The 27,085-nt window shown below is 40.7% G+C and overlaps 1 protein-coding gene across 1 annotated transcript; it reads right to left on the bottom strand.

Annotated features, from left to right (window-relative positions):
* Positions 1 to 418: 418 nt before the first annotated feature.
* On the bottom strand, positions 419 to 26,051 carry LOC135202595 (small ribosomal subunit protein eS1-like). The gene is given in 7 exon segments (XM_064232105.1): positions 419 to 496; positions 499 to 568; positions 571 to 594; positions 748 to 1,035; positions 2,643 to 2,839; positions 25,547 to 25,650; positions 25,946 to 26,051. Coding segments are annotated over 7 exon segments (801 nt in total). The 5' UTR covers positions 26,008 to 26,051; the 3' UTR covers positions 419 to 440.
* Positions 26,052 to 27,085: the final 1,034 nt, after the last annotated feature.

Raw genomic sequence — 27,085 nt, 5'->3', positions numbered from 1 at the left:
TGCCGTCCCAGCCAGATATTACTGAATATCTATATCACTCACCTATTTTGAATGCATTGACATTTTAAAGCAAAATTAGCACTACCCATATTACTGTTACATATATAATCATCATTGAATTCAAACCCTTCAGACCAGACCACATCACATGTTTTACTTCAACTGTGACCTGCTAACTGCTAATAAGCTGCCAACACATGCAGGTGCTCAAAATTATTGCTTTTCTGTATAACCTTCATTAATTAATTATCATATTATTGCTTTTCCATATAACCTTCATGAATTAATTATCATCCTTAAAAAGAACAGGGAGAAGCAGTTACAAGCAAAAAATGAGTGTACTTTTCAGATATGCCCATTATAATTACTTCTAGTAATCAAGTTACAGTTAGCAATCAGGACAAAAGATACTTCAAAATTTACCCATACATCTTTATTTTTTAGACACTAGCCTGTACAGGTGGTTCATAGTTGTCAGGGCGATCAACCTTGGCACAACATCATCACCTGCTGCAATGGCCTTACCACTTTCACCATGCAATTTCCATAACGCTTGTTTTAGATCAAAAACGTGGCTTCTTTAAGAACTTTAACCTGCAGATGAAGAAAATCACTTTAGACATCTAGCAAGAATTAACCAAATTTACTAGTACAGCTGAAAGTCATTTCAACCTCAGAATAACCACAGATTTAAATCTTACAACACACGCTTCTGAGTGTAAATCATCAAAATCTACTGCCACTCACCTTTCGGATATGCACATCCTTAAGTGGGTACACAGAGTTACAGGCCTTACGGATATCATCAGCCATGGTATCCGGGATCAGTTTGTTGACGACTTCTTTAAGCTCACTGTTGGACACCTCACGGGAAATAATGTCAACCATCTTCTTCCTAATATTTTTTACCTGTTGATGCTGGGCATATGTGGTCTTCTTTACCTGGTTGGGAACCCTTTCTGTAAAACCAATACAGAACACACGCAAGCTGTATCCGTCAGTAGTTTTGACATCTACATGGGCTTCAATACAAGTCTGCAATAAAAAAAAGGGATTTTCTATTAAATCATTGTGAGGTTTGCACACCATAAGTATTCAAACAAGTAACTCGTTAATTGACTTTGATATTAGTTAGAATAACCTACAAAAAAGTTTCAGCATACACCCCATTAACCACTCAGGTCAACATATCTCTATAAAACTGTAATTATCTCCGAGACTGGCGGGTAATGTTCATATTCAATTTTCACATGGCTCTGCTTCCAGTGATACAGCATAACCAGAAACTTGCAACCATAACGAACTGTACCATAATAACTACCAGTATTTCTTAATTTGAAACAATTTCATTTTTAATGTTTCATTCACTGCATTTCCACTGAGGAACCTTTCAAATGAAATCCCCTGCAGCTTAAGTAAACAATGAATCATTAACATGGTGCATGACTTTCAAAGACTAAAAGATGTAAGGAAGGCCAAGACTTCACAATCCTATCTAAATGTTATCTATATGTACTAAGTATTTTTTTAACTGTTATTTATTTATTTATTTATTTATGATATCACAAGGAGAGCAAAGTTGTGCTATGGCAGTGAAACGTACCTTGTCATGATCTGGCCAATACTGTAAATTTCCAAGACTGAAGACTCAAGCATGTATATCACTTGGCTACCCACAAAACTCTATTTTTCTAGCTTAAATAGACTGTAAATCAATGTTCTGCTGATGAAATCCCACCATGCCACGAGTAAGGCTTGGATTCAGTCACCACACTGTTTAGTCTATGCAAACCCACGGAATCAGCAGGCAGACAGGTAACACCCCAGACAGTTAACACCCCCTAGAGTTTTGCCAGTGAGAACTCTCATAAAATAAAAGGATTGAACCAACAGCTACCCCTCTCAGAATTTCAGGCAAAGCTTCATTACTATGCAGACCTTTACCCCCTAATTGTTCCCTTCTTTAACTTACAAGCATGTCTTTTGAATGAGATCTGCCACATCATGAACAAACTTGAACTACTCATTAATATAAATACACAGGGCCACATTACATTTTAGGCAAAACTATGTACGTAAATATTTTATTTAACTTATTCTTATACAATGAAATTTGCTTAAATCTTTTTAGTACGTCCCCTCTCTCTCTATTTCAGCTAAACATTACAGTGCACCAGCTGTTTTCACTTTACATTTATAATTCACCGGATAAATTTATTCTAAGCCACATGCAAGGCATGCAGTTTTTCTGTTCCTTACAAAAACAATTTTATTCTAAGTATGATCTGGCCACATCATCAGCAACTTCCAATTCTTTTATAGAATTTTCTCCCTAACACATGCAATCATTACTATACTAGACTTTGGGCCCATACAAATCAAGTGGCAAGTTACAGCATAAGTAGCCATGTTATTTTTCAATTTTTGATACTCAGCCTGACCATATGAGCATGACTAACTGCTGTGCAAGGACTATCAAATTGGACAACCTTTCAGTTTTCATACTTCATAAAACATGACCAAACTTTAACAAAACAATTTATCCCATTTCTCAATTTTATACCAGACACAGACATAGCATTTTCATCAAATTACTAATCCATTCCAATCCGATAACTATTCGTATATGAAGAAAATCTTACCTGCCACTTCTTGACCATAGAGCGAAGCTTATCAGTGGTCAAGTTGAATCCATAAAAGTTAGTGAGGACATTCTTCCCTTGAACTTCCTCGGCAATAAGGCGAAACTTGCGGAAACTCCTTTCTGCATCACTTTCATTCTGAAGATCAGCCAATGATACTTCAAAGACTCTACCCTTCAGACCCTCAGATGCAATCTCTGGGGGAAGAAAAAAATCATATGAAGTGTATGCTGAGCTAGTCAATTATACAAGTAAAGTCACATGATTAGAACACCAGTTCAGTGTGTGTATGTCACCTGTAAAACGATGTAAAGGACAGAGATGCTACTTTAAAATGTTATGCACTTTAAGCACTGTTTATTCAATTGGTATTTTAACCTATTCAACCTATCCAGTGCATACACTGCAGGACAAATGTTATTCTTTGAAGAATGATTTAAATTGCAATGTTTACCTGCAACACAGGTCACTCCTGGGAGATTATTTCCAGGTCATCACCTATCTCATTGCTACTGTGCATGCATGGCCTGTTTATATTAGATCTATGAGAACTGCCATTACTGGCCACAGACTGTCTCCTCACTACTATGCATGCTTGGGGGGTTAAGTGAATTTCAATTTCATTTCAGGCCAACCTTGCTTAAAATTTCCTCCTTACAACCACAACCACGAAGATCACCAAGTACAATGTTTCGCTGCATGTGTCTTTTACATTTGTGGATGCCATGACCTAACCTGGCCAATAATCCATACATTAGAGGAATCCATTCAAATTGATTGGAATTGAATATAGAATTAAGGCCAGAGGCCAAGCATTGGGACCTACGCGGTCATTTAGCGCTGAAATGGAAATTAATAGTATACAGGCAGTACCTGGCTATTGGCAGACACTTAATGGCAATTTGGTTTTATGAGGATTGTCTAGCACCACAGAATTGGCAAAATCGGCAATTTATGGGTCCATAACGTGCCTAGTTTCAGTTATCAGCACATAACATACCTAATAAGGGGCGCAATTAATCGGTTATTGGCAGCATAATTCATCTAGATTTGATTAATGGAGGTTTTTGCTCCTTAGCACAGCGCCGAGACCAGAAACCCACCCATTACCGGGGGCTGAAAGCACACTGCACAGGACCTTTCATACAGTGCACTGGCAGCACTAAACCCTACAGGGAAATCTGTTAAAATTTATCTAGATTTCCTGTATACCCATAAACAGCCAAAATAAGAGCTTTTCAAGTGTTGAACACTTGTCTGAACCAATGGAAAACACTTTTATCATGTCTGTCCATTTGTCTATGGCAAATGTAACAACACAGCAGTCAAATCTGGATCTAAAAGCATAAGTAGGTCTATCTGGGTACATGAATCAAATCAAATTCAATCTAAGTGGATTTAATTGACAGGTTTTTAGAACTATGAAATTAAAAAATATAGCCCACCCCACTGCGGTCCCAAGGCCAGCATACATTGGGATAAGGAGCTGTGTAACCTTGTAGAGGTGCAGTGGCTTAAACCTACATAGACTGCTGGGGGTAATGTTGGAACCTCTGTGACCTTTTGAGGAAGCAATAGGCTTATGGATGGTACAAATTAACAGCTCTGAGGGCTCACGACAGGCCTAGCAAGCCGGTGAGCTGCTATAAATTGCTCATGAACCGCACGACTTACTTCAGGACAGACCCATTGATCAAAGGATGCCCGGGCACAATCCTGACTCGGAATGTTATTGGACATGAACAGGAAAAAAAACCTTGAGAATTAGGAACAATTAATCTAAGTACTTTGAGAGGTAAGGAGGAGGAGGTAATCATGATGATGGAGGAAAGAAAAATAGACATTTTGGGGTTGTGTGAACTCGTTTACCAGGAGAAGGAACAAAATTATTGCATAACAATTACCAATTATTTTACAAAGGTGGAAGAACCGCACGACATGGAGTAGGTTTTTATTGTGAGTGAAGAGCTAGCTGGAAAAATTAGTCATCTAGAATTCAAATGTGATAGGATTATTAGCATTTCCTTAAATTGTTAGGAACATTTCAAGCCAGCATAATTCAGGTGTATGCACCACAGCAGGGCCGCCCTCAAGAAGAAAAGGAAGAATTCTACAGACATCTACAAGAAGTAAAAGATTCTGTCCCATATGTAGAGAATACATTAATAATTGGAGATATGAATGGACATATTGGGCAAGACAGGACAGGCATAGAGAGCATATTAGGAGCATTTAGCATTGGAGACAGAAATAGAGAAGGAGAAAACATAATTGATTTTTGCATACTAAACCAGATGTCCATTATGAACTCTTTCTATAATCATAGAGACAGCCACAAGTGGACGTGGGTACCGATGGAACTCGGCTTTAGGAGCATATACTGAAAAATCAATGATTGATATGGCAATAACAAATAACAAAAATATGGTCAGAGATGTAAAAAGCATCCCCTCCGTGTCATTCGATTCAGATCACAGGCTTCTCTTAATTAAATTAAAGATGACAAAAACCCAAGCCAATTAAAAGCCAAATGAGAGAAAGATTTATTTTAGAGAATGAGAGAAGAGGAGTGCTTAGTTTTATATCAAAACGAAATAAGTAGAGCTAAACAAATGCAACAGGAGAGCAATGACCCAAATGAAAAATGGAGACACTTTAGAATGGCTGTAGTGGGTGCTGCTAATAATACAGTGCAAAAGAAAAGAGTTCGAGGTAGGAGGAAAAAACAAACTGCTTGGTGGACCCCCACACTAAAGGCCGCTGTTGCAAACAAAATGAAACTCTTCAGAAAAATGGATGAAAACTTTGAATCTGGAAGATCACAATAACTATAAAGAAGCGTCGAGAGAAACGGAAAGAATAAAAGCTCAAACAAAAGAGAAACATGGGAAAGAATAGGAGAAGATCTGGGAAATGATCTCCAAGGTACCAGAAAACTCATATATAGCACTGCCAAAAACTATAGAAAGGGAAGCCAACCACCCACTTATGTAATCAGACCCTATGGATGGGACAATTTTAACCGAACCCCGAGAAATTGAATTAGGATGGAAACATCACTTTGAAACACTACTAAACAACGGAAACAATGACCTTGAAGAACATGTAGAATTTGATGTGGTTGGGGATGCAGAACCTGACATAACAACACTGAGTTAAAAAATGCTCTCAAGAGGATGAGAAATGGTAAAGGCCCCTGGAGTGGATACAATACCTGGCAGAGCTCCTTAAAAACATGGGGGAGGATAGGATCTCATCTGGCTACTAGAGCTAATCGGACCATACTCTGGAATGGGCAAATGCCACCTGAAGACTGGAGAAGAGACAAATTGCAGCAATTATAGAGGAATATCCCTAATGTCACATGCTTTTAAAGTATATGAAAGAATACTTGAAACTAGATTGAGAGGATATGTTGAAACCAAAGCTGGGTGAATGGCAAACGGTTTTCGACCAGGAAGAGGGACAACTGATATGATTTTTCTCCCTGCAAGATGATATTTGAGAAGAGCTGGGAATGGGACAGGGATAGATATTGCTTTTATAGATCTAGAAAAGGCTTTTGATAGAGTACCAAGAATGAAATATGGATGCCCTAAAAGACCCTTACTATGGAATCCCTGAGAAACTTATAAGAGCAATTTATAACACCTATCAAAACATCAGATCCAGAGTAAAAACAAATCAAGAGAATGAAGACTGGTTTGAAATAAAATCGGGAGTAAGACAGGGCAGCGTCCTTTCGCCACTTCTTTTTATATTGTTCTTAGATAAATGTATGAGGGAACTAGGTGAGGATGAAGCTGCAGATATGACCATCAACCTTATGTATGCAGATGACCATGCAATGATAGCCCTCAGCGCAGAATCTCTCCAAGAAAACGTCAACAACTGGAACGCGATCTTAACAGCTAATGGCAATGCGGATCAACAAGAATAAGACAGATCATGCACCTATCACGAACACAAGTAACGTAGATGTAGAATTAGAAGGTTCAGACATTGAAACCAGTGTAGAAATTTCAAATACTTAGGAGTTAGTTTAGTGACCAAAACGATTCAAAGCTGGAAATAACTACCCGAATACAGAAATTCAGTAACAATCTGTATCTGCTCTACCACTAATGAAAGACAGAAATATACCTCGCAAAGTGAAAACCATAATATACCTCTCTATTTTTAACCAAACCGAATATTGACGTTATGGCCATGAAATCATGGACATTAACATCAAGAACTAGAAGCCAACTTCAAGCAGCTGAAAATGAAAGCCCTAAGACTCATAAAAGGTGTAACAAGACTAGATAGGCTACGAAATGAAGACATTAGAAGAGAACTGGGAGTGGAGGGGATACTAGATTTTGTGGAGAGAGGACAGCTTAGATGGTTTGGACACACCAAAAGAATGGAGGAGGAGGCGATATCCTATCAAGGTGGTTTTGGAATGGACCACCGGAAGGAAGGAGACCGGTAGGAAGACCAAAAATGAGATGGCTACAAAACATAGAGAGAGGAGTAGAGAGGAGAGGCTCTAGTTTGCGCGGGAAGTTGATGAGATGAGGCTCTATGATGATCGCCAAGAATGGAGACTGTTCCTGAAGCAGGTGGACTGACAGGCCTGGAGGCCTACCTGGCGTCTGGTGAGAAAGGTGAGAAAGCCCACCCCACCATTCTGCTTTCTACTTTCATATGGCTAATATTTGGAAATAGTTTTTGCTTCACATGAAGAATACCCAAAATCCCATCAGAGGGCCAGCAGACCAAATGTAAATACAACTAGGGTAGTATGCAGATGGAGTGATCACAACTTAAACTTACCTGTGGGGTGGGGTGGGGTGGTGGGGAGGGGGGGGTTCATCATTTGGCCAGATAAGGGCATGAAATTCAGGTTAGGTTAGTTTGTATTCCTATTCCATCTGAAATGCCTACAACAGTTAAGGGGTACCTTAAGCCACAACCAACAATATACTGTATGTATATACTTGCGTAATATGCATCTTGCAAATAATGAGACCCCCCAAAAATTTTCACCCTTAAAAAATTAATTTTTATTTATCTTGTGTATCATAAGAGTTCCAGAATTAATTTTTATTTATCTTGTGTATCATAAGAGTTCCAGCTTGAGACAAAATTACAATAGGGTAAAACACCACGGAAGGCCAACCCTCACCACGGTGGACGGGTCTTATTCACTCGATATTTAATTGGTGAAACAAGAATACAATTGCAACTCTAAGCATACCATTTAAAAGATTGAAGTTTCGTCAACATATTGTGATATATGAAAGCCCCATACGAACTAAAATAAGCATGTGAGCTCTTCGTAAAATATTTTTTCAAGGCAGTTTTGAAATCCAATATGGCGGCTACGTTTTGCATGGAAGGTTCTGATCAGTGACGGCCACCATCTTTCCCCAGCCTTCCCAGCACTCATTTGAACAATGTTAGCGTATATATGTAACGTTTATTGATCTTACTCAAGATTGCAGTTGTAATCAGCACAATAAAACAACATTTTGTTGCCTATATTTAGTGAAAGTATAAAACTTGTTATTCCGGGGTTATGGTTGGAACTGAATTCATTCTTACCTTGTAATCGGTGGTTTTTATCCTTACTGCCATCACAACTGAAACTCCACAGTGCTTATTTGATTGTTATTATACACATTTTGGTCTCAGTTCACTCCACATTGCACCTTAAACCAGTTGCTGTTGCTGGTTCCTAAGCGCGCGCCACAAACACAGTTACTAACAGCAGACGACGAACTGCAAAGTTTTATTCCCTAAATTGTTTACTTTACTCGTTATTTAGTTTAAATTTACTTTATTTAAAAATTTTAATTTAATTCATGTATATTATCCCTTTTTTGCAACCAAATTACCCCGAAAAATTACAGATATTTCTAAAGTAGATAAAATCAAATGTTTCTAAAACGTTTTTCGTACATCTGGCTGCGAAAACCATAGAGAATGACTACGGAAAAGTGAATTATATACATATTTTTTTTTTTTTTTTGCTTTTTTTTTTTTGCTAGCACTTTTCATTGATTTCAGTCTATATATATTTTGAATTTCTTTAAATTTCTTTAATAATCATATGCCAGAAATAAATGTAAAAAAACCCCTTTTTTTAAAAAACCAATGTTTTTGCATGCTAAGAATGGCAAAATCATCGTTGCCCACATTAGTGGAGGCTTCACACATACAGCCGTTCCATTATTATAACTGTTTCCATGAATTCTAGTTGTCAATAGTAATGAATATAGAAAATTGCTTTAATATTCGTGTATATATAATTCCAATACATAGCCTAAATTTTCACCAATTTCAACGTTTTGTGTGTAGTCTTATACCCAGTTTGGAGGGTCAACACCATACCGAATGGCAAGTAGAGAGAGAGAAGAGAGAGAGAGAGAGAGAGAGAGAGAGGCGAGAGGAGAGAGAGAGAGAGGAGAGAGAGGCGGAGGAACCGAAGAGAAAAGAAAAAAGGGAGGGGGGGGGGGGGGGGGAAGGGTAGGGTGGAGCTTTATAACGCACGTGTTCGTATCCAATTTTCTGCATAATTGGAGGTTTTTTGGTCCTCTTGGTACACAACGGACAAGTGTCATTATTCTTTACGATTAGTGATTAACGATACCCTTATAAAATACGGCACTGGGTGTAATGCACTATAGCAAAATCTCGTTCTGATACGAGTGTTCGTTACAGAAATAGGTATTGCCCAAAAATGTGCTTGCACTGTCGCTGAAACCCATAGTAGGTATGCTGCTTAGTTGTCAATCGAGTTTTTTGTAATCAAGTATTTTTTACAAGCTAGCTATTGAATAAATTTTTATTTTTCTCAATCAAAACATATGCCTGTCACTGCTAACTTTTTCTGGTCATTGCAAATTCGGCCCCATAATTTCTTATGATGCGAAAACAGAGGTGCAGGGACCGAAAACGATTGCGTCACACTACGGCGATAATCCGGCAGTAAAACATCTTCATATATCCAAAAAGTAAATAATAAAGATATATAACGCATTACGATCATACCAATTACATGAAGAGCTGATAATCTGCATGAATAACTGGTAAACTGTTCTGCAAGAAAGTTGAGTAAAGCAATTATTTACAATAGGTACGAAAGTCAAGATATTGTGACGTCCTAATACAGGACTTAAACGAACGTTCTAATTCCAAAAAATAATTACTTAAATTTGAGTCAGAATCGAGTTACTTTTTCAATAACGAATATTTTCAAATTAATCATCACAAATATGTAAAATATTGATGTTTTACTATTTATTTAAAAAATTATCGAAGTGTACTCTTCGTCGTCGTCTTCTACCAAAACAGTTGTTTACTAACAAACAAGCCGGTGAGGGACCGCTTTCCGAGTGTTGTGATGAAAGTGCCCCAGCGTCTGTGGGCATAAGTGGTGTGCGGATTTATCACAGGAAAAGGTTAGTTTATTGACACAAGCGACTCCGCAAACATCGAGATGGCGTCAATCTTCTAAAAAAATGAAGCGAAAGTAAAAATTTCGAAAGCGTTTTGGTGAGATTTGCACTGGGTTGGACACCCTTTTCACTACCCTGTTTAATGCTTTAAATTTGGCCTTAATTCGTAACTTTGGAGAAAATACTTACTTCGAAAGGAGAGTAGAGGTCTTTAGCTCCGTTTCTCACCAACAAGAAGTCGCGACTGATGCCCATCTCCGTCAAGACGCATTATAATGTACATTTTTTGGGATTGTTCACACCGATCGTACATGGTCCACTCTGTACCCTGCGGTTTTTTACCCTATAAACGTTAGCATTGCTCAAATGAGTGCTGGGAAGGCTAGGAAAGATGGAAAGTCTGTGAACAGACCCTTCCATCCACACGGTAGCCGCCATATTGGATTTCAAAACTGCCTTGAAAACATTTTACGAAGTGTCACATGCTTATTTTAGTTCGTATGGGGCTTTCACATATCACAATATGTTGACGAAATTTCAATCTTTTTAATGGTATGCTTAGAGTAGTAGGGTAAAAAAATGCATGGTACAGGGGTGGTCCATGTATGATCAATGTCTACAACCCCAAGAAAAGTACATTATAACACGTCCTGACACCGGAGTAGAGGTCTTTAGCTCCGTTTCTCACCAACAAGAAGTCGCGTCTGATGCCCATCTCCGATGTTAGGGCGCGTTATAATGTACTTTTTTTTGGGTTGTAGGGTAAAACATCACAGCAGGCCAAACAGGCCACCTACATTCAACGCTGGCCACCCTCCGAAAAATTACATTATAACGTGTCCTGACACCCGAGATGGGCATCAGTCGCGACTTCTTGTTGGTGAGAAACGGAGCTAAAGACCTCTACTCTCCTTTCGAAGTAAGTATTTTCTCCAAAGTTAGAAATTAAGGCCAAATTTTGAGATTTAAACAGAGAGTAGTGAAAAGGGTGGCTATGGCAGTGGAAATCTCACCAAAACGCTTTAGAAAAATTTTTACTAACAACTAAAACAAAAATGTTTCGAAGATTGACGCCATCTTGATGTTTTTACGGAGTCGCTTGTGTCAACAAACTTCCCATTTCCTGTGCTATATCTGCCACACCACATGTACCCATAGACGCTGGGGCACTTTCATCACAACAATCGTAAACCAACCTCTTACCAGCACTTATTCAAGGGGACTACGGCATTCTTTGCGCGTTTTGCGCTCTTCAATTGTTTATCAGTGTTGTCAATTGGTATGTGTTTTACCCTCCCAAACTAGGTATAAGACTTACACAAAACCGGGGAAATAAGTGAAATTAGCGTATCTATTTGTATTATATAGGTAGAATATCACGACAGGCCAACCCTCATCAACGGTGGACGGGTCTTTATTCACTCTATAATTTAATTGTGAAACATGAATACAATTGCAACTCTAAGCATACCATTTAAAAGATTGAAGTTTCGTCAACATATTGTGATATATGAAAGCCCCATACGAACTAAAAAAATAAGCATGTGAGCTCTTCGTAAATATGTTTTCAAGGCAGTTTTGAAATCCAATATGGCGGCTACGTTTTTGCATGGACGGTTCTCATCAGTGACGGCCACCATCTTTCCCCAGCCTTCCCAGCACTCATTTGGAACAATGTTAGCGTATGTATGTAACGTTTATTGAACTTACTCAAGATTGCAGTTGTAATCAGCACAAATAAAAACAAACATTTTGTTGCCTATATTAGTGAAAGTATGAAACTTGTTATTCCCGGGGTTATGGTTGGAACTGAATTCATTCTTACCTTGTAATCGGTGGTTTTTATCCTTACTGCCATCACAACTGAAACTCCACAGTGCTTATTTGATTGTTATTATACACATTTTGGTCTCAGTTCACTCCACATTGCACCTTAAACCCGTTGCTGTTGCTGTTCCGAAGCGCGCGCGCCACAAACACAGTTACTAACAGCAGACGACGAACTGCAAAGTTTTATTCCCTAAATTGTTTACTTTACTCGTTATTTAGTTTAAATTTAACTTATTTAAAAATTTTAATTTAATTCATGTATATTAATCCCTTTTTTTGGCAACCAAATTACCCCGAAAAATTACAGATATTTCTAAAGTAGATACAATCAAATGTTTCTAACGTTTTCGTACATCTGGCTGCCGAAAACCATAGAGGAATGACTACGGAAAAGTGAATTATATACATATTTTTTTTTTTTTAAGCACTGTTGAGTTTCAGTTGTGATGGCAGTAAGGATAAAAACCACCGATTACAAGGTAAGAATGAATTCAGTTCAAACCATAACCCCGGGAATAACAAGTTTCATACTTTCACTAATATAGGCAACAAAATGTTGTTTTATTGTGCTGATTACAACTGCAATCTTGAGTAAGATCAATAACGTTACATATATACGCTAACATTGTTCAAATGAGTGCTGGGACGCTGGGGAAAGATGGTGGCCGTCACTGATGAGAAACCGTCCATGCAAAACGTAGCCGTCATATTGGATTTCAAAACTGCCTTGAAAACATATTTTACGAAGAGCTCACATGCTTATTTTAGTTCGTATGGGGCTTTCATATATCACATTATGTTGACGAAACTTCAGTCTTTTAAATGGTATGCTTAGAGTTGCAATTGTAGGGTAGAATATCACGACAGGCCAACCCTCATCACGGACGGGTCTTATTCCCTCGAATATTTAATTGGTGAAAAATTGGCTAAAGTGAACTGCAAGTCCCTTCAGACACTTCTCTCTCGACGACGCTCTGATCAGCCAGTCGTCGAGGTATAGGGAAACTCTTATTCCCGAAGAGTGTAGCCACCTCGCTACGTTTCTTCATCACTACTGTGAACACCATCGGAGCCGTGGTCAGTCCGAAGCACATCGCTCTGAACTGCCATACTTTGTTGTTCAAGACAAATCTTAGATACTTTCTTGAAAGAGGGTGGATCGGGATGTGGAAGTACGCGTCCTGCAAGTCCAAGGATACCATCCAGTCGCCCGGTCTCAACGCTCCCAGAACAGAATGAGGCGTCTCCATCGTGAATTTGATCTTTTCCACGAAAAGATTGAGCCTGCTTACATCTAGAAACTGGACGCCAACCTGACGACTGCTTTGGTACTAGGAAAATTCTGTTGTAGAAACTGGAGACCCCAGGTCCGCGACTTGTTCCACCGCTCTTTTTGTCGATCATCTGCTGAAGAAGATCGAACAAGACTTTCTTCTTTTCTCCTTGGTAGGATGGAGAAAGGTCTCTGGGAGTCGTAGAAAGAGGAGGAAGATCTAAAAAGGGGATCTTGTACCCCTGCTCCACGATCTTGAGGGACCAAGAGTCCGTGTCTCTCTCTCTCCACGCTCCCGCAAAATACTTCAGTCTGGCTCCGACTGGTGTCTGAAGGACATACTTTTCACTTGGAAGGCTTTGGCTTAAAAGAAGCTCTTCCTCGTGAAAACCCTCTCCCTCGAGGAGCTGCTCTCGAGGGGGGAGCCCCACGAAAGGGCTTTACTTTCTTCGGCGGACGAACTGCAGCCGAAGAGGTTGAAGGTACGGCCGACCGTCTTGTAGACTGGGCCAAAAGATCCTAGTAGCCTTCTCTTGTAAGCTGTTCGTCAGGTCCTTTACCAAAGTCTGGGGGAAGAGATGGTTCGAAAGAGGCGAAAACAACAAATCCGCTTTCTGAGCTGGCGTCACCGAACGAGCTGTGAAGTTGCACAGCAAAGCTCCTCTTTTTTACAAAGCTGTTCCAAAGTGAGATACGAGCTTCTTCCGAACCATCCCTGACGGCTTTGTCCATACATGCTAACACGCTGGACAGCTCCCCCAGACTAAGAGATTCTGGGCTTCTCGCTTGCAAATCCAGAACTCCCAAACACCAGTCAAGGAAGTTGAAGACTTCCAGCGTCCTGAGCAGACCTTTCAAATGATGGTCAGTCTCCGACGCGGTCCAAGTTACCTTGGCAGAGGGTAAAAGCGACCTCCTCTGTAAGTCCTACAAGGCTGGAGAAATCTCCTTGAGCCGAAGAAGGGATACGAACTCCCCACTTCGTCTTTGGTCCTATACCAAATGCCCCCACCCTTTTCCACTAAGTCTAGTAGGAGGCAAGGCGAAGGTCGTCTTGCCTTGGTCTCTCCTTCTTATCATCCAATCCTGGAGCTTCTTGAAAGCACGTTTCGTTGATAGAGAAGTTTTCTCTCTACAAAACTCCGGGATTTTCCCAGTTTTCGATGAAGAAAACTGTGAAGGAGGAGACTTGGGAGCTGCGGGCTGAAATTTGTCCTCAAAAGAAGAACGCAAGAAGTCTAACTAGGACTTTATAGTCCGAGATAGAAGGGGCTGTAGCAGGTTCCTCTTCACCCGATTTCAGCCGAACTACCTAGTTCTCCTTCTTCTCTAAACGGAAGAGGAGAACGTCTGTCAGGAGAAGGCGTCCTATTGGCGGGTTCTCTTAGCAAGATCAAGGGAACACCCCTATCCTTGCAAGATAGCAGCCTTATTACGGCTGTCTTCTTTATGACGCTTACTGCTCCGCCTGATGGTTAGAGCGTCCTGAGGAGGACGAGCGTCTTCAGCGCCTTCCGCGGCAGTCTCACCTGCCCGAGAAGCGTCCTTACATCTCTTCGCTGGCATACGTGCCTGAGCGCGTAAAATAGCATCTGGGGGTAAGACTTCTTGTTCAGAATCCCCAAAAACGTCTTGAAAGGAGGCCTGAACGTCCTGGCGAGCTTCCTGCCAAGCGTCCTGTCTAGCGTCCTGTGTAGCGTCCTGGCGAGCGTCCTGGCGAGCGTCCCTGGCGAGCGTCCTGCCAAGCGTCCTGACGACGCGTCCTGACAAGCGTCCTGACGAGCGTCTTGCCGAACGTCCTGCCGAGCGTCTTCGTACAGAGCGTCTTCAAAAGCGTCCTGAGTAACGTCCTTCTATAAGACGAACGAGACCGGCGAATCGCTGAAGGAGAAGCGATCGCGAACGAGACGCAGTAGGTGAAGGAGACGGAGACTGCTTAGTCCTCTTGACAGGCAGTCTAAGGTCCTTCCTCCGCTTAGGCTCGACTGCTGCTGGGCGAGTCCTCTGAGCCATAAGCGAGGATAGCTGGTCCTGAAGGGACCAAAAAGAATGTTCTTCGTCGGAGAAGATGAGCAGAGGAAGCAGGACTGGTCCGTGAGAAGACGAGGGGCGAGGGGGACGCCTCCTTCCTTCTCACAGGTACAGCTACCTGTTTCTCCAGGTATACGCGCCCTGTGCGCGCAACCTAGCGTCCTCATCGGAGGAGATCCTACCTCTCTTCTGAGGCGGAAAGACATCATAAGCGTCTTCCGACGAAAGCGGCGAAAGAGGACGTGAAGCGTCCTCCGCAAGAAACGTCCTCTTTTAACGGACGAGAGTCTCTCCGAGCGCTCCACCCCTTGCGCGGGGAGGACGCTTCGGAGGAGAGAAGCACTCCTTCATGACGCGTGCTCGTGCACGGTCCTTGGCAGCCTGGGTCTTTGCTACATGGTCTGCCGAAGGGACGCCAGATCGGTGGGAAGCCCCCGTAACCCTCTTGCGGCTTTCGACATACCTCCTCCCTGGGTCTTGGGAGTCTGATAGAGGTCTAGGCCTAGAGGCATTATGGGGGCCGATCTGACGCCCCCTCCCAACACTGGGTGGGGCACGATCACACACTTGCACCGAGCCAGTTTCTTTTTCTAAGGCTTTCACTTTGGTCTCCAGAGTGCGAAGAGACTCCAAAATCATAGAGAGAGCATCCGCTCCTCCCGACACAGAATCAGAGCCCGAAGGCAACACAGGTTTAGGGGTTGTAAACACTACAGGTGTTAGTGCAGGAGAAACGTTAGTCTTACCTTTGGAAGAACCACTCCTTGAGGAAGACCCTCCTGATCCTATCGCGCTCCAATTTAAGGCGATAGGACTCATATGCTCTCATTCATCATCAGTCAATTTCTCACATTCATTGCACCGATGATCATCAAACAATTAAGCCCCCTACAACTCATACATACTGTGTGGGGGTCTACCGATGCTTTTCGGTAGCCTCACCTTACAATCAGCCCTCACACACACACTGAACTCACAACACTTGATCCAGACATATCTTATAGAGAAAAGTCAATCCAAAATCAAAAACGGTCCACTATCGCGCATGCCAATTCCAAACAATCCAATTCAATACCAAAAAAATCAAATCAGATACTTAAAAGCGAGTCAATTTCCAAAAAATTTAAAAAATCCTGAGCAGAGTCTGTAAACAGATGTTTACTGACCGGGCGACAGAAAAAAAAATATGAATAGAAAATGGGAATGGTTTTCCTGATATCCGCCTCCCAGCGGCGGAATGGTACTACCAACCTGGCCGCCCACTGCGTGTGCCGCGAGTTTTGAAATTTCTGTCGGACGTCAGAAAATACAGCTATATATATATCTGTCAGGTAAGTGGCATGAACAAACCTACCACACGTTAAGTCAGCATTTCAAAACACACCTTAATGTAAATCATTCACTACATTTTGTTGATCCCAATGATAAACGCATACACACAAACAATAGAATCCACATGGCGGGTCTTGAAACGAAATGTTTTGCCTAGAAGTGGTACAGTAAAAACATTATATAGTTCATATTTTTCCATGTATTGCATTAAGAAGCGTTACCTTTCAAATGTAGATTGTCCTTTTAAAGCTTTTTTAGAATTAGTTAAACGTGCATATCCATTAAATAGAGTAGTTTCAACACCCGTTAAAATGCGGTCTAATTCCACTGAAACGCAACAATCATTGATAGATCGCTCTACCCAAACGGATCCGTTTAAAACGCGAGTGTTTGTCCCCCCAATTTCATCCGGCCCGATCCCGCCAAAATCACTCCAGCCAGCTCCGAAGAGAGGAAGGTTCGAACTGTCCGAATTGTCTGACGATTCCGATTTCCAGCTTTAGTTCTACCCGTCCGACTTGTCTGCCGATTTCCGATTTCGACTCCCCGATTTGCAACCCAACAAAGGTAAGTCCGGTTTTATATTTTTTTTTTTTTTTTTTTTTTTTTTTTTTTTCAGATCATACGACCTTGCTCGATTCATTATCTGTTATTTGTTTTTTTCTAAGTAGGCCAACGAAAGTGTTAGTCCACCCGTTCTAAACTCGGCTTAGGTTGGGGGGTTCGTTTCGTTTACGGTCATTTTTAGTTAGGTACGTTCGTTTTTTTTTTTCTATGTCCACCACAGCCGTTATCAATGTAAATGCGTTATTTTAATTATTTTGTCCAAATTAAGCACTGCCATTGTTTATTTCCGCTATGCTGAAGTCAGGCACGCTCAACACATCCGAACATTCACGTCCGCTAGAAGTCACGTGTTCGAACGCAGTCCATGTGTTCGAGCAAACAACGTGGCCGTGACTTTAACCAATGTATTCTTGGAAATATTCATTTTGTTTAGTTATCAGTAAGGATATACGGGTGTCATCCATATGTATGGACAAGTTATATTGGTTAGATATTTATAATTGGTAACTTACTACACAGGGGGGTCCAGGGGGCGAACCGCCCCCTGGCCAGGTAAGGACATGCAGACTTAGTTTGGTTAGGTAGGTTCCATTGGTTAGGTAGCAATCACTGTTAATATACTATACTGGGGGGCCAGGGGGGGCCAGGGGGGGCGAAGCCCCGGCCAGGTAAGGAACGTTGGACACTAACTATAGTTAGGTTGGGTTCCTTTGGTTTAGGTTAGCAATCAAATTAATTTAATAAACTATACTGGGGGGTCCAGGGGGGCGAAAGCCCCCCGGCCAGGTAAGGGGAACTTGGACACTAACTATAAGGTTAGGCTTTGGTTTCCTTTGGTTAGGTAGGCAAATCACTTAATATACTATATGGGGGGTCCAGGGGGGCGAGCCCCCCGGCAGGTTAAGGGCGGGCCTAAGTTTGCTTAGGTTGGTTCGTTTGGTTACGATCACCGGAGCTCCTACAGTTTAGTTGGAACAGGAGCTCCTACAGTTTAGTTGGAACAGGAGCTCCTACAGTTTAGTTGGAACAGGAGCTCCTACAGTTTAGTTGGAACAGGAGCTCCTACAGTTTAGTTGGCCACGTGTTCCGTCTGCCAGGGTTTCGTGGTTTTCCTTTTTCATTGTCGTCGTCTGCCTCTCTCCCCACCCAAAAAACCCCGGTTTCCCAATCGGTCCCCCCTTACCGTTTTCATTTACTTTTAACCAAAACTCGTGTGTTCTTCCCCCACCCAAAAACCCCGGTTCCCAATAGGGTCCCCCATTACCGTTTTTTTAGGTTTTCGGGTTTTCCAACACTACACGTTTTCAAAACTAGCGCCAAAACAAACGGCCGCCATCTTGTTTGTATTCATCCGCCGATGCTCGGGCAGAAAGTACTCTGGGCACACGAATCTGCAGGCGCTCCAAAAAATCCTCTACCAGAAGATTTGAACGACTCGGATTTCTCTTATTAAGTTCTATATTTCTGGACGACTAGCAACATCTCCAAGGTAAGGTATCAATGTAAATGCACTTATTTTAATTATTTTGCCAAAATTAAGCACGCCATTGTTATTTCCGCTTTGCTGAAGTCAGGCACGCTCAAACACATCCGAACATTCACGTTCGCTAGAAGTCCACGTGTTCAAACGCAGTCCATGTGTTCGAGCAAACAACGTGGCCTTGACTTAACCTGTATTCTCGGAAATATTAATTTTTGTTAGTTATCAGTAAGGATATACGGGTGCCAGCCATATTTATGGACAAGTTATATTGGTTAGATATTTATAATTGTTAACTTACTACACAGGGGGGTCCAGGGGGGGCGAAGCCCCCCGGCCAGGTAAGGACATGCAGACTTAGTTTGGTTAGGTCGGTTCCTTTGGTTAGGTAGCAATCACTGTTAATATACTATACTGGGGGGGTCCAGGGGGGGGCGAAGCCCCCCGGCCAGGTAAGGACGTGGAGACTAACTATGGTTAGGTTGGTTGGCCTTTGGTTAGGTACCAATCACTTAATATACTATACTGGGGGGTTCCAGGGTCGAAGCCCGGCCAGGTAAGGGCACGACGGCCTAAGTTTGCTTAGGTTGGTTCGTTTGGTTACGCTCACCGAGCTCTACAGTTTAGTTGGAACAGGAGCTCTTACAGTTTAGTTGGAACAGGAGCTCCTACAGTTTAGTTGGAACGGGAGCTCATACAGTTAGTTGGCCACTGGTTTTTTTGCTAGGGTTTCGTGGTTTTAGTGTTCATTGCCGTCGTTTGGTTAGCCTAACACAACGGGGGACGGGACCTCCTACATTTTTGTTGTTACGTGAGCTCCTACAGTTTAGTTGGCAACGGGTTTCGTCTGCTAGGGTTTTGTTGTTTTTCGTGTTTCATTGTCGTCATCTGGGTTTCCCCCCACCCCCCAAAAACCCAAAAACCCCGGTTTCCCAATGGCTCCCCCCTTACCGTTTTCATTTACTCGCATGTACTCCCCCACCCAAAAACCCCGGTTCCCAAAAGGGTCCCCCATTATCGTTTTTATAGGTTTCGGGGTTTTTAAACCGGGCGCCAAAACAAAGCGTCCGCCATCTTGTTGTATTGCTACGCCGATTCCATAGCAGACGAAACCCGTGGTCAACTGAACTGTAAGCGCTCCCGTGACGGTACGTTAGCAGCGAGCTCATCAGGGGCGGACGCATAACAGGATGATAATGGAACGGCGTATGTGTGAAGCCTCCACTAATGTGGCAACGATGATTTTGCCATTCTTAGCATGCAAACATTAAAGGTTACATTTATTTCTGGCATACGATTATTAAAGAAATTCAAAATACTAATAAAGACTGAAATCAATGAAAAGTGCTAGCAAAAAAAAAACAAAAAAAAAGCAAAAAAAAAAAAACAAAAAAAAAAAAAAGTAGTCGTTCCTCTGCACTTTTCCGTATTCGATCCTCTATGGTTTTTCGGCAGCCAGATGTACGAAAACGTTAGAAACATTTGATTTTATCTACTTTAGAAATATCTGTAATTTTTCGGGTAATTTGGTTGCAATAAAGGGATAATATACATGAATTAAATCAAAATTTTTAAATAACAAAGTAAATTTAAAAACTAAATAACGAGTAAAGTAAACAGTTTAGGGAATAAAACTTTGCAGTTTCGTCGTCTGTCGTCGTCTGCTGTTCGAAATTGTGTTTATGGCGCGCGCGCTTAGAAACCAGGAACAGCAACGGGTTATTTTAAAAAGTTGCAATGTTGGAGTGAACTGAGACCAAAATGTGTATAATAACAATCAAATAAGCACTGTGGAGTTTCAGTTGTGATGGCAGTAAGGATAAAAACCGCCGATTACAAGGTAAGAATGAATTCAGTTCCAACCATAACCCCGGGAATAACAAGTTTCATACTTTCACTAATATAGGCAACAAAATGTTGTTTTATTGTGCTGATTACAACTGCAATCTTGAGTAAGATCAATAACGTTACATACATACGCTAACATTGTTCAAATGAGTGCTGGGAAGGCTGGGAAAGATGGTGCCGTCACTGATGAGAACCATCCATGCAAAAACGTAGCCGCCATATTGGATTTCAAAACTGCCTTGAAAACATATTTTTACGAAGAGCTCACATGCTTATTTTAGTTCGTTTTATGGGGCTTTCATATATCACAATATGTTTGACGAAACTTCAGTCTTTTAAATGGTATGCTTAGAGTTGCAATTGTATTCATGTTTCACCAATTAAATATCGAGTGAATAAGACCCGTCTACCGTGATGAGGGTTGGCCTGTCGTGATGTTTCCCCCTATGTAAAAATTGATGTTTTACTACTAATTTTAAAAATTAGCTAAGAGCACGTTCTCGTCATCTTTCTACCAAAACAGCCTGTTTACTCCTGGCTTGTTGTTGGTGAGAAATCGTGTTTCGATTGTTGTGTAAAAGTGCTCCAGCGTCTGTGGGTACAAGTGGTGTGCGGATTTATCACAGGAAATGGAAAGTTTGTTGACACAAGCGACTCCTGCAAAACAAAAATCGAGATGGCGTCAATCTTCAAAAACATTTTTTAGTTGTAAGTAAAAAATTTCTAAAGCGAGGTGAGATTTCCACTGCCGTGGGCGCCATTTTCAGTACCCTCTGTTTAAATCTTAAATTTGGCCTTAATTTCTAACTTTGGAGAAAATACTTACTTCGAAAGGAGAGTAGAGGTCTTTAGCTCCGTTTCTCACCAACAACAAGTCGCGACTGATGCCCATCTCGGGTGTCATGGACGCGTTATAATGTACTTTTTTCGGAGGGTTGGCTAGGTGTTGATTGTAGGTGGCCTGCTTGGCCTGCTGTGATATTCTACCCTATTCTTGTTTCACCAATTAAATATCAAGTGAATAAGACCCGTCCACCGTGATGAGGGTTGGCCTGCCGTGATGTTCTACCCTACACACTAGGGGGAAACATCAGTACAGGCCAACCCTCATCACGGTAGACGGGTCTTATTCACTCGATATTTAATTGGTGAAAACATGAATACAATTGCAACTCTAAGCATACCATTTAAAAGACTGAAGTTTCGTCAACATATTGTGATATATGAAAGCCCCATACGAACTAAAATAAGCATGTGAGCTCTTCGTAAAAATATGTTTTCAAGGCAGTTTTGAAATCCAATATGGCGGCTACGTTTTTCATGGATGGGTTCTCATCAGTGACGGACACCATCTTTCCCCAGCCTTCCCAGCACTCATTTGAACAATGTTAGCGTATGTATGTAACGTTTATTGATCTTACTCAAGATTGCAGTTGTAATCAGCACAATAAAACAACATTTTGTTGCCTATATTAGTGAAAGTATGAAACTTGTTATTCCCGGGGTTATGGTTGGAACTGAATTCATTCTTACCTTGTATCGGCGGTTTTTATCCTTACTGCCATCACAACTGAAACTCCACAGTGCTTATTTGATTGTTATTATACACATTTTGGTCTCAGTTCACTCCACATTGCACTTTAAACCCGTTGCTGTTCCTGGTTTCTAAGCGCGCGCGCCATAAACACAATTACAAACAGCAGACGACGACAGACGACGAAACTGCAAAGTTTTATTCCCTAAACTGTTTTACTTTACTCGTTATTTAGTTTAAATTTACATTGTTATTTAAAAATTTTGATTTAATTCATGTATATTATCTTTTTTTTGCAACAAATTACCCCGAAAAATTACAGATATTTCTAACTTAGATAAAATCAAATGTTTCTAACGTTTTCGTACATCTGGCTGCCGAAAACCATAGAGGAACGAATAACGGAAAAGTGCATAGAGGAACGACTACGTTTTTTTTTTTTTTTTTACTTTTTTGTTTTTGCTAGCACTTTTCATTGATTTCAGTCTTTATTAGTATTTTGAATTTCTTAAATAATCGTATGCCAGAAATAAATGTAACCTTTAATGTTTGCATGCTTTAATGTTTGCATGCTAAGAATGGCAAAATCATCGTTGCCACATTAGTGGAGGCTTCACACTACGCCGTTCCATTATCCTGTTAAGCGTCCGCCCCAGATGAGCTCGCTGCTAACGTACCGTCACGCTGTTTTGTAATCAGCGATCATAGCACTGATGATAGTTTTTCAAAGTTAATATTGATTTTTATGCTTGTTATTCATACTGTAATTAACTGTAGGAAATTCTCTCTCTCTCTCTCTCTCGGAGTCCAGTCACTCGGCAAAGAAAAGTCATCTTCACTCCCGCAATTGGAAGAAAAGTTTGTATCATCACTGGAGGATTCAGAACTAGAGCTCTCATCATCAAATAGGTTATCAATATCACACTCCTCATCTAGTATTTGATTGATCTCACCTAAAGAAATATGCCTCCTGGGGAAATTTGGGACATTATTCGTGAAAGACGCGAAATCCAATTTGTCTCGATAAACGCCCGAAGCGTATTGAAAGAAAACCAACAGGGACAGGCAGTTTTCTAGCATAAGCGACCACCAGGAAAGAGTTGCCAGGCTGGAAATAAGTTTCCCATGTGCTGAGAGTGTTACCAAATGATGTTCCTACACTTTCTATACGAGTAAACGTATTATTACGGGGCTGACGGCTTGACAAGCACAGTTAAAGTCTTGAACGTAATATCCCGTTGAAGGCGCTACCGAGTAGATAGCGGTAAACGTATTATTACGTGAGGTGACGCTTAACAGGTTATAAACAGTTTCATGAATTCTAGTTGTCATAGTAATGCAATAATGATATAAAATTGCTTTAATATTTATGTATATATACTTCCAATACATAGCCTAATTTCACCAATTTCAACGTTTTGTGTGTAGTCTTATACCCAGTTTGGAGGGTCAACACATACCGAATGGCAACAGAGAGAGAGAGAAGAGAGAGAGATAGAGAGAGGAGGAGAGAGAGAGAGAGAGAGAGAGAGAGAGAGAGAAAGGAAGGCGGAGGAACGAAGAAGGAAAACGGGATGGCGGTGGAGGGAGGGGGGGGTGTTGGGGAGGGGGGGGGGGTGTTGGGGAGAGGGTAGGTGGAGCTTTATACGCGTGTTCGTATCCATTTCTGCATAATGGAGTTTTTGTCTCTTGGTACAAGGACAAGTGTCGTTATTCTTTACGATTAGTGATTCACGATACCCTTATAAATTACGGCACTGGGTGTAATGCACTATAGCAAAATCTCGTTCTGTTAAGAGTGTTCGTTACAGAAATAGGTATTGCCCAAAAAACCTGCTTGCACTGTCTCTGAAACCCATAGTAGACATGCTTCTTAGTTGTCAATCAAGTTTTTATAACCAAGTATTTTTTACAAGCTAGCTATTGAATAAATTTGTATTTTTCTCAGTCAAAACATATGCCCCTCAATGCTAACTTTCCTCTTTTTAACGACTTTCTGGTCATTGCAAATTCGCCCCATAATTTCTTATGGTGCGAAAACAGACAGAGGCCCATGGACCGAAAAGATTGCGTCACACTACGGCGATAATCCAGCAGTAAAACATCTTCATATATCCAAAAAGTAAATAATAAAGATATATATGCGCATTACGATTATAACAATTACATGTATAGCTGATAACAATCTGCATGAATAACTGGTAAACTGTTCTGCAATGACAGTTGAGTATAGCAATTATTTACAATAGGTACGAAAGTCAAGATGTCGTGACGTCATAATACAGAACTTGAAAGAACGTTCTAATTCAGAAAAATAATTACTTAAATTTGAGTCAGAGTCGAGTTACTTTTTCAATAACGAATATTTTCAAATTAATCATCATAAATATGTAAAATATTGATGTTTTTACTACTTATTTAAAAATTAGCCAAGAGCACGTTCTCGTCATCTTCTACCCCCAACAGCTGTTTACGCCTGGCTTGTTGTTGATGAGAAATCATGTTTCGATTGTTGTGATAAAAGTGCTCCAGCGTCTGTGGGTACAAGTGGTGTGCGGATTTATCACAGGAAATGGTTAGTTTATTGACACAAGCTACTCCGTAAACATCGAGATGGCGTCAATCTTCTAAATACCTCGAGTTGTAAGTAAAAATGTTGAACGCGTTTTGTGAGATTTGCACTACGTTTGAGACCGTTTTCAGTACCCTCTGTTTAAATCTGTTTTTAAATCTTAAAATTTGGCCTTAATTTCTAACTTTGGGGAAAATACTTACTTCGAAAGGAGAGTAGAGGTCTTTAGCTCCGTTTCTCACCAACAACAAGTCGCGACTGATGCCCATCTCGGGTGTCAGGACGCGTTATAATGTACTTTTTCGGAGGGTGGCTTGCATTGATGGTAGGTGGCCTGCGTGGCCTGCTGTGATGATCTACCCTAATTGTACATGGTCCACCCCTGTAGCATGCGGTTTTTAACCCTAATTGTATTCTTGTTTCACCAATTAAATATAGAGTGAATAAGACCCGTCCAGCGTGATGTGGGTTGGTCGTCATGATTTTTTACCCTAAATATCGAGTGAATAAGACCCATCCAGCGTGATGATGGTGGAACGTCCGTGAACTTTTACCCTAAGTACTTTATCGGAGGGTGGCATGCCGTGACCGTCGGCAAGTCGAAACAGGCCATGCGGTTGTTTACCATATAAGTACTTTTTCGGAGGGTGGCATGCCGTGATTGTCGGTGAGTTAAGCCAGGCCTTGCGGTTGTTTACCCTAATGAAAGAGGATTCAAGAACTTTTTCAGGAAGGTGGACACGCTCCGGGTGAGGTGGCCGTATCGTCGCGCTAGGTAGTTTACCCTAATTACATATACGCTGGGGACAAGGCACAAAGCCTAACCCTAAATACCCAACAGCAACACTATGCGAATTCACCATCCGGAACACCGTACGAAAGGGAATAGGCAGCCCTTCCAACATCAGTACTGGCCTATAGGATATTTTCAACTCATAAAAAACCTTACGGTCGAACTAAGATAATTACAAGTGGAAGTGTTAAAACCTTACTTGTGCCTTGAGTTCTGTTGATTAGAGTTTTCCCCACATTGCGATTGGTAAACAAGGCAGGAGATTTCACGTCATACCAATCCTTACGAGTGAAAGGGTCGATCCTGTTAAGATAAAAGCCGGTAAATATATCATGTTTCCTTTAGAAATTTAACTTAACATACGTCTCCAAATAAGACATTCATCCTAACCCATAATATATCTACGTATATGATTGGGAAAAATTAACAGAAACTTTCAAAATAAAATCATGGTGATGACGGCGGTGTAACTTGAAGTTACCGTGACAATTTTAATCCGTTATCATCTTGGTACATATAATAAAAAGATATATACACTTGTCAGTAACGGTAGGCTAATACAGTAAACTTTGAAATAATAACAAAAATGTCAACTTACACCTTCTTCTTCGACCCTTTTTTGCCCGCTTTATTGAGGCCCTTATTCTTTCCGACAGCCATTGCCGCTAAGGAACGTAGCAGAAAGTAACAAATCTTCTTCTTGTTTTGATGAGGATCTGAACTGAGACTATGGTTCTCTTTTGAAATCAAGACCAAGATTGTTTACGTCTTTTATCCTTAATTGAAGCAAAAATATGTCAATAGCAAAATTGGAAAAGGGTATCCTACCATAATATATATATTTCCTAAAATAAACTAATATTTTTGTATGTTTTACTTCATTGTAAGAGTAGTGGTAACATTGGTAGAAGTGGCGATAAAACTATAATCTTATTCGATCGTTTTCTTGATTTGTAAGAAATTAAAAAAATGACAAATTTCATCAAAAGTAAATTGTAGGTACCACAGAAACAGATCTTAGAAAGTCAACAAACAGACCAAAAATAAAGTGATTTTGAGCATTTGTAAAGACGAATAGCTTTCGCTGCTGCAGCTGCTACTACTACTACTCCTGCCTCTACCACTACTTTTGCTACTACTACTACCCCTAGTAGTAAAAGTATATTTTGAGGAGATGGTAATTGATGAAGACAAAAATGAATTTGATATCTCAGACCATAACCTAATTACCATTCACTTAACATTCAAAGGACAGAACAAGAATCTCAACAAGGGTAAATGGGGGGAAGTAAAATACTTCAAAACAGATGAAGACAACCTAAATGATTTTATTAAAGAATTAGAAGAGATCCTAATAGATAAAGACATTGACAGAATCAATAAAAGAAGTAGCAGAAGACAAGCTAGTGAGAACATATAGGAGAAAGTTGCTAGTAGAGGAGAAAGTAGAAGAGCAACCCTGGTTCAGTGAAGAAATAAGAAAAGGTATCAAGGAATGGAAGGAGCTGAATAGGAAGAAAAGGAATGAGAGAGATAATGTCGTAAAGGAAAGTCTTGAGAAGAAATATATACAAAAGAAAAAAGAAGTGCAGATATTAATAAGAGAAAAGATAACAATATATGAAAAGAAAATAACAGAAGAAATCAGAAGAAACAAAAACAAAGAGCTCTGGGAAAATATTGGTAAGATAAGAAATAAGCAAAGAGCCAAAAAAGAAACTATACACTTATATAATGA

This window comes from Macrobrachium nipponense, chromosome 30 (assembly GCF_015104395.2).
Source record: "Macrobrachium nipponense isolate FS-2020 chromosome 30, ASM1510439v2, whole genome shotgun sequence".
NCBI lineage: Eukaryota > Metazoa > Arthropoda > Malacostraca > Decapoda > Palaemonidae > Macrobrachium > Macrobrachium nipponense.
The sequence above is the reverse complement of the archived record's forward strand: the minus strand, read 5'-3'. Positions and strand labels throughout refer to the sequence as shown.